The sequence below is a fragment of the Oxyura jamaicensis genome, chromosome 10 (genome assembly GCF_011077185.1).
Source record: "Oxyura jamaicensis isolate SHBP4307 breed ruddy duck chromosome 10, BPBGC_Ojam_1.0, whole genome shotgun sequence".
Lineage (NCBI taxonomy): Eukaryota > Metazoa > Chordata > Aves > Anseriformes > Anatidae > Oxyura > Oxyura jamaicensis.
Genome location: NC_048902.1, coordinates 18,698,962 through 18,711,020, shown reverse-complemented (window position 1 = coordinate 18,711,020; position 12,059 = coordinate 18,698,962). Strand labels below are relative to the sequence as shown.

General features: G+C 54.5%; 1 protein-coding gene across 1 annotated transcript in view; it reads left to right on the top strand.

Annotated features, from left to right (window-relative positions):
* The first annotated feature begins 7,697 nt into the window (after window positions 1-7,697).
* Window positions 7,698-12,059, top strand: part of CHSY1 (chondroitin sulfate synthase 1) — a 63,643-nt gene continuing 59,281 nt past the window's right edge. The window contains exon 1 of the mRNA XM_035335398.1: window positions 7,698-8,063. Within this exon, the coding sequence (XP_035191289.1) occupies window positions 7,765-8,063 (299 nt within the window). The 5' untranslated portion in view covers window positions 7,698-7,764. The remainder of the gene's footprint in view (window positions 8,064-12,059) is intronic.

Genomic DNA, 12,059 nt, shown 5'->3' with positions numbered 1-12,059 from the left:
GGTGCTCTCTTCAGAAAAAGAGCCGTGGGAGATTGTTGTCTTAAAGGTACAGAATTCCTTGTCTTGGTGAAGGGGTGAAGATGGGCTGATTTAGCTCAGTAACAGCATTTGAAGGAATAAATAAGCAGTTCTGAGCTGAGTATATGCTAATCTTTCTCTGTGTCCCACGACTTGCTTCTGGCTGGGGCTGGGATATGGATTTTTGCCCAACTCTTAAGATATTGAGACATATCCAGGGAGAACAAAGTGATTTACATATTTCTTGAAGCTTCAACTTTCTCTCTCCCTTAATTTTTTTTTCCCAACCCTCAAGTCCCTAAATTTTTCTTGATCAGACACTTCTAAGCTATTGAACAGCGGGAGCAAGAACCTCAGTTTGTAGAACTTTTCCTTTTGGCTCACAAACGACGCAAACAGATGGAAGGGTTTTTCCTCTGACTTCAAACAGAAAGTTCTCCCTCGACCACAAACAAGTATGGAAACGTGGCTGCTTGTTGCTTTACAGCTGAAGAGTGAAGCATGCAGAAGGCATTAGGTGAAAGTGAACCCTCTAATAAATCCAGTGTTCCTGTTTTGGTATGAATTCCCAAGAACACATTAAAAAGCCTTCAGGAGATTTTTTTTTTTCCATTTACAGCAGTTGTGCAAGAACTCTCTTACTCTACTGATGCAGATGTTCTGGAAATATCTTTATCTGGAAGAAACTAGATAAACTTGGAGCTGATAAATGGTGTTAACGTGCTACGTGTAATGGTACTCATCTGCTGAAGAGTAAAGCTGTCTTGGGTATCGAAAAACCCCGAGTCAACCAGTGAACAGAGGTATGAAAACGTTCTGTAAATGTTAGTAGATTGAGAAATGTAGGTAAGTATTTTTCATTGCCTTTCAGATGAGCTGCGTGCTGGAGAAGCAGAGGTTTTTGTTTGCTGTAAATCGCTGATGGGCTTTAGTCTATGCCTCGTTCTGATAAATATTCACCAAGAAATACCGAGTACTGGAATTATAATGGAGCAAAAGCCACGTCACTCAAAATGCATTTGGCTTGACTTGGGCCTTTCAAAAACACTGAAAAATGAAGAAAAGCTTCTAAGAGTGATAATGCATTGCATACGTAGAGGTTGAAACAGAAACGTTTCTTACACTGGAAATTTTTAATAATGAGCAACAGAAGACGGCCTTGGGGGACTGAGGGCAAACAGGAAAACTGTTAGCAGAGCCGTTCCCAGGCATCCCAGAATTACCTGTGTGTTGTTCGAGGATCTTGTGAACGAAAACGGTCACCCATTTCTGCAAGGAACTGCTCTCCCAACAGTCTCTTTGTAGGTGTGTAACGACAGAGCTAACAGATGTCTGTCACTTGGACACTGCTGATACTCAGTTCAGGTGTTTGGGTTAGATTGTTTTTTTTTGTGGGTGCCTTTTTTCCCTCTCCCTAGGAAGATAACTAAGAGAGTTTGCGTTCAGAGAGCCCTCTGAATGAGAGGACGTCTGGCGTGGCAACCTCGGGGATGTTTGGCCAGCAGTGCTATGGTTAATGACTGCATCTGAACCATCCTCGCACTAATTCATGCCTCCTGCACTCAGCGAGGCTGTTCCCAGTTCTGGCAGCCGCGTTTTTTTCAAGCCTGGCTGCACATCAGCTCACATCTCTGCATCAGATTAGATCCACGCTTTGGAAGATCTCTGACCTGGTCCAGGCTACAGGGCGACACCTTGTCGGTGGCCAGGTTAGCCAGGAGCGTGCCACAGCGCGTTTCTGTCCATGCTGTATCACCGAACACTGAAACTATATAATTTCCAGCTGTAGAAAAAAAGCTGGGCTAGGCTTGGATAGGCTGAAGATGTGGCTTTCTTTTTTTTTCCTCCCCTTTTTGGAATGAGAGCTTAGCTTTTGGAACAGCTCTGCAACCACAAAGGAAAAGCATACGGCTGCTGGCTGGGTGGTGTCCTGGCCCCGTTGCGCTGTTGTAGCTGGATGTCTGTGAGCTTCCAGCCCAGCTGTTCCAGTCCTGACACACACCCTGCCTATATTCCCAGCTCCGGAGCCAGCATCTTCAAAAACTTCCATGAGTTTTTATGAAGCAGCCAGTGGCTGCAGTGGAATAGCTCTCCTCAGCTCAGTTTTGGTGGTGAGCCGCGTGTGAATGCACACATTTTATCGCAGATTTCTCTGGCGACCGGCTGGCAGGCGTGCAGCCTCTGCTCTGATCCCTTTTCTTCTGTGATCGCTTTTGTTGTGAAGCGCACACCTGCTAAAAGGCACTTTCAGCACGGGGCAAGATCTCCAGTGATCAATTAATAATTTCATTCCATCCTCTGTGTCTGCTGCAGTTTGCAAATCAAGATTCTTCTTGTGTGCTCCTCACCGAGCTCAGCTTCAGTGCTGGCACCGTGGGTAACGCCGAGGTAGGGAGGGCAAGGAAATGAACTTAAAAAAAATCTATTTAAAGAGAACAGAAGGAAAAATGGATATCCTGAACTCGGGGGGCTTTCAGTCTAGTTCTGGGGCTTTCACAGAATCGCAGAATGTCGGGGATTGGAAGGGACCTTGAAAGCTCATCTAGTCCAGTCCCCTGATTTCCTGCATGCCTTAAAGTGGGGAGCTAATGTGAGGTTGCCCTACATGATGCAAGCAAAAAACCAACCCAAACCCACCCAAACCCCGGATCCTGAAGCTTTGTTGCTTACTGAAGAGTAACAAGGTCTCGTAACTTCCCTGCTTCTTGGTAAGGTGCTTGCCACTTTGTTAGCTGTTCGGCTTCCTAGGAGTTTGGGATCTTGGCGCTTGATTTAAATAACACGTTCTGGGCTTTTTCAAGGGATTTTGATGACTCTGGTCTGGGGGTAGCGGGTTGCAAATTCCTGCACCCCCCCTGCGTGATGCAAAGCAGCCATGTGGTACCGCACACCGCGCCCCAGCTGCTGAGGGGAGGCTGGAGCAGGGGCTGTGTGCGGAGCGGGGTGCTTTTGCCTTCCCCTCCCGCTCCCCAAAAAGCCGGGGCAGGTTCCTTGGCCGGGAAGGGGGCAGCCGAAGGCGGCCCCAGGCTCCTGCGGGAGGGGAGCTGCGGTGCTGCACTGCGGTGCTGAGCCGTGCGATGGCAATGTTGGCCTGGCTTTCTAAGCAAGGAGCAGCTGGTGGCGGCTCCGTGTCCCTCAGCGGGTGTCTTCCGAGTGATTCAGCCAAAGAGAAGTCGGGATTGGTCCGGGTCAGGACCAGATGAGGATGGGGGTGAAAAAACAAACAAAAAAAAGTGGGTGCTGGAACCGGGGCAGGAGTTTCTGCATCATTCAGGAAAATGCAACGGTGCTGGAAATACCGTGACAAAGACAAACGCTGCCGGGTGCCCAGCGAGATTTTTTCCACCATGAGTCTGTTACCTTGAATGTACGAAGTACGCTCATTTTCCAGCGTCTGGGTAGTTTTTAAAGTATCGGTTTAAGTACTGGAACATTAATAATTAAAGTTTCTGGGGCACTGGCAAACGAGTTCACTTCTTTAACTCTTATTTTAAAATCTAGTGAAGATGGTAATAATGTGGAAGGCACGTCCTGTGAGCGGGCTGGTTGCTGCGGGTCTACCACAGATCAAAACCGATGGGAAAAAGTGGTTGCGATGCAAAATCATCTCTTTCCTACGTCGGGCAGTGTCCCCTCTTCTGTTATCCTGCTCCTTTGTTCCAAAAGGATGACATCTGTTCTGCGAGCATACCAAACGGTTCTCTGCTTCAAGTACGTGGCTTTTTCTTCATTTAAAAAAAAAAAAAGAAGAGGATTACTGTTTTGTTAACCTGAATGTGAATCTAAACTGCTGGGGGCTGACAAGGGTGCTCCCCCCCCCCGGCTGGTCCGTGTGCTAATCTCGAGTGGGATGGGAGCCCGGAGGCGCAGCACGCCCAGCGAGCATCCTCTTCAGGCTTCTGAGCGTCCTCGAGAAATGTCCTCAAGCCATCCCACCGACTGCATGCGGAACAGAAGGCACGCGGCGTAAGAATATGCCTGTTTCTGCTTGCAGGCAGTTATGTTAGAAAAATAATTATTGAAAATAAATGCTGTATTAATAGAGGAAGGCACTGAAATGTGCTTGTGAAGTACGACCTTGCTGGGCCAAAGATTTAAAGCTTACTCTAGGCCACCAAGGGGAAGGGCAGGGTTTTTTACTTGTGTTGGAGGAGCTAACGTGTGTTCTTCAAGTTTTCCCTGAATTTGTGTAAAAAATGGTAAGATAAAATCTTGTGAGGCACCGTAGGTGTGCCTGGGGAGGCCCACGTGGCTGGGTGCTGCCTGGAAGGACGTTGTGGTGTCCAGAGCTGCTCCTTGCCACGAGGAGCTGCTGCTCTTTCGATAGGTTTGTGCTGTGACCGTGTTTCATTGCAGCACCCTCCAGGTCCCTGGGCGAAGCGATTACCGAGCCCTGGCAGTGCCAAAGGCCAGCACAGGATCATAGCGGGGTGTCTCCCCCCCAGATGAAGTCTGAGCTTTGAGCCACAGACAACAGGGCAGTGGCGTTCATTCATGCTGAGGCTGAAGCCTGAGCGTGGGAGGTATTCGTGTACCTGCCTTGAAGGACAGAGGGCAGCCAGCCTCCCTGATGCGAGCCGAAAATTAGGTTCATCTCCCGTCCGATCTCAGTCCCACTGGGCATCTCAGCCCTGTAGCTGGCAGCGTGATGCGGGGTCTTGCATTACTCACAGTCCTGCCATGGTGAAGTCTGAGCGTGCCTCCCCTCGTGGGGCTTAAAGGCTGGCACTGCCCAAGTGCCCCTTCCCCTTCCCAGGCGCTCTCCCCAGGGCTGGAATTGCGCTGGGAGGCGCGGGGAGGTGGGAAAACACCAAACCCCAGGGCAGCGGAGAACTGAAGCCCTGTAACGCCACGCGAGCCGGGCAGTGCAGCCGTGTCCTGGTGCTGGAGAGCTGCGGAGGACGAAGCCGGCTCCCCAGCGCTGCCCTGCCCGCTCCGAACGCCGTGTGTCCCCTCGGCATCGCTCCCCTCGCTTCCGCGACCTCCTGCGCTTCATCGTTTCCATGTGTGTTGAAGTCGCACGGAGCTTTCGGTTCTGATGACTAACTTCTTTTTCTTCATGGGAAGGAGCCAGCTGACAGCTCCTCAGCCCCAACCCTTCTTGTTTTATGGCCTTTTAACCACACCAGCTCTGCCTTTTCCTGTAATTCACAGGCCACAGTGTCTTTCCCTTGAATCAGGAGATTTTTCCTGCTGATTTGGAGCACGCTGAGAGTAATCCTGTTCCTGCTCACGGACTTGCCACATCTCCTTTTGGAAAGGAGGAAAGGCCTCCTTAGCTTAGTCTGAACGTCTGTCGGCGTCCTGAGTTTTAGGACCTGATGGTCGGGCTTGTTTGGGGCGAGGGGAGAAGCAGGGTTTGGCGAGGGCCCTCACCAGAAAAGCTTTTGAAAGGAGCCAGCGTGGCACAGGCGGAGGGTAACCCTGGTGGAAAAGCGATCAGGGCAACAATAGAAATAATAGTAAAACACTAAATCCTGAGAGGTAGAAGGGAATTACAGCAGTGGGGACAGGGTGGGGATTTCCCCCGGTGCAAGGGATGGAAAGCACTACACAGCACAAAGGGATTTTGAGTTAAAACTGGTTTGGGATCATTTTAATGGGGATGAACTGAGGGAGACTCTGGGTCCCACTCCCCGTTCCCCAAAAGAAGTTTCCAGGTTGCAAAAGCAAAGCTCCCTGTGAGCCCCAGCCCGTGGGGCTCTGCCTGCTCTGCTCGGTGGCAGTGGTGGCAAGGTGGCAGTGGTGGCAGCGCAGCCCAGCTCCGTGCGGCACAAGGATGCTTGGCGAGCCTTTGAGGAGCCCTTCTGGGGGATCTTCACCACTTAATGCCTCTTCACCTCTCTTAATGCCTGGCAGCAACACAGAACTGTTGGGAAACTGCAAACGTTCGCTGCACCCAAGCTACTGCTGCATTTTTAACCCTTTCCCCGTGTTCTGCGGCTCTGGAAGGCAAACTGTGTCAGCCTCGGAAACCCCTCCTGCCTGCTGGCTGGTGTTTGCCAGGCAGTGCTTCTCCTCTCCTCTCCTTCTCCTGGTTTTTCCCTGCCTCCCCTCTCTTCCTGTTTGGGCTTTCTTCACTTTCTCTGCTTTCTGCCTTTTAGTTCTCATCTTTTTCTTCCTCTTCCTATAAACGTACATCTCACGCGATCCTGCTGCGTTCTGCCTGCTGGCAACCGAAAGGAGACCTCCTGCTCTTTGCTTTATTTGCTTGCATTTCTTCTCCACTTCTATTTATGTTTTATTTTTGTTTAATGTCATCAATTGTCATGGCACTCGGGTAATTCATTGCTCCTGACATCACAAGAGTTCATCGGTTCTGACCTCAGTATCAGGCTTGCGACATCACAGCACCAATAAAAGCATGCAAAAGCATGTTTTTCAAGGCGCATCAGCATTTATTCGAGGATCGGCTTGTAGTGTTACCTGTCACTTCCCAGAAATGTGGCACACCATAGGAGGATTGTAAAAATCCATCATATATGCCCAGGTTTGCGTCACTGAAGGCTGGCGGCACGGTGGTCTCTTTCACAACGGCCCTTGCTCAATAACAGACTTTCTGAGCTTGTCACGGATGACACCACGACATAAATTGTAAAAGATGCAAAGGGAAAGGCTGGCAATGGGAGATGCAGAACTGCATAGAGAGTGGAAGGAACCTCGCCGATAAGTGGATGGTCAGTGGGCCGCACCAGCTGCGTTTGTTCTGTAAAGACTGCAGGCTTTTTGCTTGAAAATGTCACGGGTTTGGGGCTGCACTGTTTGAAGCCGAAGCACTCTGCAGATGAAATGCATGTGGAGAGTTAGTGCAGACAGATTAAAGGGAAGTACTTCACCCTGTCTTCCCTCTGCTGAGCAGTCCTTACGGTCTTAGGATGGAAACAGACTGACCTATTTCTGCTAGCTTTAATTAGCAAGGTGGGAAAAGAGAACTGCCCGGGCCTTCTGTTCCCTGGGCACCTGAGCAGGCAAACGACATGGCCCGGAGACGTGGCATGGAATGAAGCCGGGGTTGGAGTGTTTGGCCCCACACACAGCCAGGGGACGAGCCGGGGCTTGGGCACCAAGGGCCTGGCTGTGGGACGGGGCCGTGCGGCAGTGTCCCAGGGGCCGTTTTGTGGCGTGGGGTTAACTGGAGCTACCTGTACTCAATCCATGACGGTGCAGAAGAAGGGGGAATGGAGCGTTTCTATCCCTGGGCTGTGCTGGCTGTCCTGCCTGGGTGCCAGTCCCCAGCACCCCCCGTGCCACCTCAGCAGCCCCCCCAGCGTGTTCCCATCCCTCTCTTTTACCTCACAGCTCCCACCCCACACCCAAAACCCCCCCGAATCCCCACGGCCCATCCCTTGCTGCACCCCCAGCTCCGCACCCCCGGGGGCTCCGCACCCCCCCCCCGCCTTCCTCCCCCGTCCCCTCAGCGGGGGGCTCGGTGCGGGCGGCCCCCTCCGCGCCGGGCGGAGCCAGCGGCCCCGGGCAGCTCGGCGAGGCGCGGGCCGCACACGGCGCCTGTGCCGAGGGGCAGGGCCGGGGAGGTGGAGGCGGGCGCCCCCTTCCCTCCGCTTCCCGTCCCTTCCCCTTCCCCCCATGGCGGCGCTGGGCGATTCGGCGCGGCTGGCGGCGGCGGCGGCGGCGGTGGTGGCCGAGGAGGAGGAGGAGGAGGCGGCGGCGGCGGGGCTGTGAGGGAGCCGCCCCGGGGCCTGAGCTCGGCGGCGGGCTGCTTGGGGCCGGGCCGGTGCCGGGCTGGGCATGGCGGGCCGCGGCCGCCGCGCCTGGCTCAGCGTCCTCCTGGGGCTGGTGCTGGGCTTCGTGCTCGCCTCACGGCTCGTCCTGCCCCGAGCCTCCGAGCTGGCGGCGGCGGCTCGGCCCCGCCGAGCCCGCCCGGTGGGCTGCCGCCCGCCGCCCCCCGCCGCCGCCGCTGCTGCTGCTGCCGCTGCTGCCGCCGCCGCCCAGCCGCGCCGCCCCGGCCCGCAGGCACGGAGCTTCCTCTTCGTGGGGGTCATGACGGCGCAGAAGTACCTGAGGAGCCGCGCCGTGGCCGCCCACCGGTGAGAGGGGCCGAGGGGGGAGGCTCCGTGATGGGGGCAGAGCCGCCGGGGATGCGGCTGAGCCCCGCGCGGGGTGAGGGACGGGGGTGCCCCCGGGGGGTCGTGGTGGGGCTGAGGGGGGGGTTGAGGTGCTGGGATGGGGCGCCCTGAGGATGCACGGGTGGATGGATGGGCGGACGGACAGGCTTGTTGCTGAGGGGTGGCTCCGTGCTCGGCCCCGGGGGACCGTGGTGGTGGTCGCCGAGGGGTTTGGGGAGGGCGAGGGACTCGCCTCGGTGTGCCTGACACGGGCACGGCGCTGCCGTCCTCCCCTTCCGAAGAGAGTAATTGTGGTAACGTGTAAAAGGCCGTCCTCCCTTCCGAAAGGAGTCATTGCGACTCCCCTTCCAAAGACAGCAATCCTCCCCTTCTGAGGCTAGCTGTAATAATACATAAAAGGCTTAAAAATAAAAGTTCGGGGACCGCCGGAGAGGGGGCTGAATAAAAAACCCACCCCGACCCTGCGCCGAGCTGAAAGAGATGGAGCCCCAGCAAACGCGCCTGGGAACAAAGGGTGAAGCCGGCCTCCGCTCGCTGCCTCCGCCGGGGGCTGCACCAGGTGGAGCCGGCAAGGAACCCGCTCCTGGTCACCGTGCTGGGAGCAGGGGACACCTTTGTGCTCTGTACGGCTTGTCCTGGACCCCGGTGATGGGGGTGGTGGCGTGCGGACAGGGCTTCAGCCCTCAGCCTCGGAGCCTGGTGTGCCGGAGACGTGGCCCTGCCGAAATACGCCCCTCGCTCCGGGAGCCTGAAAGAGTTAAGAGCTGAAAATGTCAGCCCTGCTCCGAGCAGGCCACAGGGGCTCCTGGGCGGGTCTTTGCCTCATAAAACATCCCCTCAGTGCCTGTGCTGAAGGAAAGCCTTCTCCATCGCCTCCCTGCCCCGCTGGGAAGCGTGTGGCCCCGTTGGCCGGGCAGGGCGGGATGGCCAGGCCGTCTCCTCGTCCTGCTGCCTGCCCCGGCCTTGGGAAGGGGCAGCTCTTCGTATGGGCACCAAACGCAGCCAAATTGCTTAATTTGGGCAATCCGCAGCGTATTGTGCACCAAAGACGGTTGTAATGGAGACTTAATGCCTTCGTACGGCAGTAGACCTGTAATTAAGTTACAGAGGGTGTGTGACTGATCCTTTGAAACGGGTGAAAGAATGTGTTTCTTCAGGGTTCTGTATTTTTCTTCACGGCGTGGGATGGAGCACTTTGGATTGCAAATCCCACGAGCCCTGCAATTCCCATTTACATACGGGAAGGCTGGAGTCGTGCTGGGACGTCTCGTAAGGGGTCTTGTGGCAGAGCGAGCGGCCCAGCAGCCACCAAACGCGGTGTCAGGAGTCCCCGAAGGGACGGTTACCACGGCGTTGTCCGGAGACGGGCGTTAGTCCGGGATGTTTTCCCGTGCTGGTGTGGGAAGGGTTCTGGCACCTGGATTTGCCCCTGCTTGCTGAACAGTCCCGTGCCCGAGGAGAGCTCAGAACCAGCCCTGCAACGTCTGTGCACGAATAAAACAGTTAAAGATGCAACTTGGCGAATCGGGCTCCTTCAGGCCCGGGAAGGAGGGCTGAGCATCACTTTTTATTGTGCTTCTGTTTGGGTTTAACCTCCGGAGGGGCTGTCAGCTCTCGGAAGGGCCCAATAATGAGAGCTGGTAGCGTTGCGGTAGGGCTGAACACGTTTTTCTCCCCGCCACTGGTAAAAGAAACGAGCTAATGTCCTGGTGACAGGAAGACATCTTTGGGGGAAGGTGGGGAGGGGGAAGAGGAAGACGAACCTGAAATCTTAAATGGCTTTTGATTGCCATGAAGCGCTCGGCAGACAATCGCTGGGATTATCGCCCTGACAAAGCATCCCGGGGAGCTGAATCGCTGGCACAGCGAGCGAAACGGGAAGCTGCTCGCAAGGCTTTCCCGGGGCGGCAGCGTGTGCGGAGCCTTGATACGGCCGAAAGGAATTAGGGATTCAGGGGCTGAATACCTCCGCGCTGCCGCGGCTCAAAGGCCATTGACGGGCAGAGCTAAAAGGGGCCGGAGCGGAAAGCATTCGCTGATCCTCGCTGCTGTGAATCCAGATAGGGTCTAACGAGAGGGGAAGCAATCCACTTCCTGAACATCAATCACGAGCAAAATGACCACTGCAAGGCAAAGAGGGCCTGCTGGATTTCCAGGAGCCGCTGGCCCTTTGAAACAGTCGTGCTTTTGTAGTCTGTGAGGCAGGGAAATAAGCTTCAGATCTCCAGGATTTTTTTTATTTTTTTTTTTCGGGGCGGATTCGTAGCTTTGCCAGTGATTGCATCTGACAGCCAGGTTAGGGGAGCTTCCCTCCGAGAAGGCCGGCGAAATGCAGCCTCAGAAACTGCGGTGTCACATCAAAGGGCGCGAAATAGCCAGGAAAAGAGCGGTGCAGGAAGGAGTTAAAGCAGGGCTGGGGTTCAGGGAAAGTGCAGCACTACGTGCTAATGGCTTTGCAGTTGAGGGGAGTTGTCCTGAAAGAGCTACGGGGAGGAGAGGCAATAAGGACTAAGCAGTCTCCTGCAAGATTTAAGCCTGCTGTCTCAAGAACAGAAATAGCAAGCAGTTAACCCTTTTTTCTTCCCCTTTTTTTTATGTTACGCATAGCAACTAGATTTCCAGGGAAACCCGAAAGGAGAGCAGCGCGAATGCCGCTGATGGCTGGGTGTCAGAGGCTGGCATCCCACACCGCGCCTGCCTTGCCTGTGCTGGTGTGACTGCCCGGTGTCCCCGCAGGAACGGAGCCATGGTATTTCCCGGTTCGGGACGGTCCCCACGGCACCTCGAAGTGCCACAAACCTCCCCTCTCTCGAGCTCGAGGCAGAAGCTGCCCCTCGGGTGGCTCCGTTTCGGACGCGCTGCCCCACAGGAGGCAGGCTGTGGCGGAGCCTCAGTACCCGAGTGCTTGGAGGAGCCGAGGTGAGGGGCAGCCAGGAGGATCTGGGGTCTCGCTGCGTGGGTGTTATCTGTCTGAGACCACTCCAGCTGCTGCTGGCGCACAACGCAAACCACATTTCCACGCTTCCTTTCAGTTCAGAACCTAGGGCTAGCTGTCGGGTGGTGGTTTGGGGGTTTTCTGGTCACTAGCGAGGTGGGAAGATGGATTGCGGTGTGTGCGTTCACATCTCCTGGGAGAATTCACGTGCAGTGACTTCGAACGTCGTGACGGAGCTATACGTGTTTTGCTCAGCGTATCAGCAGTGCCACAGGAAAGTTCTGTGTGTCCTGCTCCTGTGTCATCCGGCACAAATACGACGTGCCTGGGCTTTCCTAGCAGGAAACAGGATTTTTGAGAACGGTGATGGGACAGAATGACACGAATCAAGTAGGATCGGCTGGTGCACGGGGATGTGGAGAAATTAAGTTGCCTGCAGGGGATGGATCCCTTTTTGTCCCTTCTTCCACAGGGAATATCCGTATATACCCAGGGACAGAAAGCTGGCATCTCTTTAGGGAGGAGGAAATTAATTCCAAGGACTTTAGGGAGCTGTGGAAGCTGCTTAGGTTCTCTGTTAAATCCCCCTGTGGCAAATCTTGGTGGAAAGACAGGACCTGGGCCTTTGAAGAACAATTGTGCAAAATTAGCACTAATTGAACGTAGTTTGCTGGAAATTTCTGTCCGAGAAGCAAGTCCTGTAGGTTCCTTATTTGGCTGAGTTCTTCACAAATAACCATTTTCTTCAGGTTAATTACACAAGATGGCCATTTCCGCAAACTTAAAACGATTTCTCGGGTCTCTCCTAAGGGAGGTTCCCAAACTGCGCAGACAAAAGCAAAACACATTTTTCTGTAATTGTCTCTAATTCGGGTCTCCACAAAGGGGGCACTGTCTGCGTAAGGTAGCAGGCTGTTTCTGCCAAGACTGCGGAGCTGAGGATAAAGCAAGGTAATTCAAATAAATAATAAACGCTGCGGAAACTGAAGATCCAACGTTCCAGATCTGTGCTCCTCCTGCTC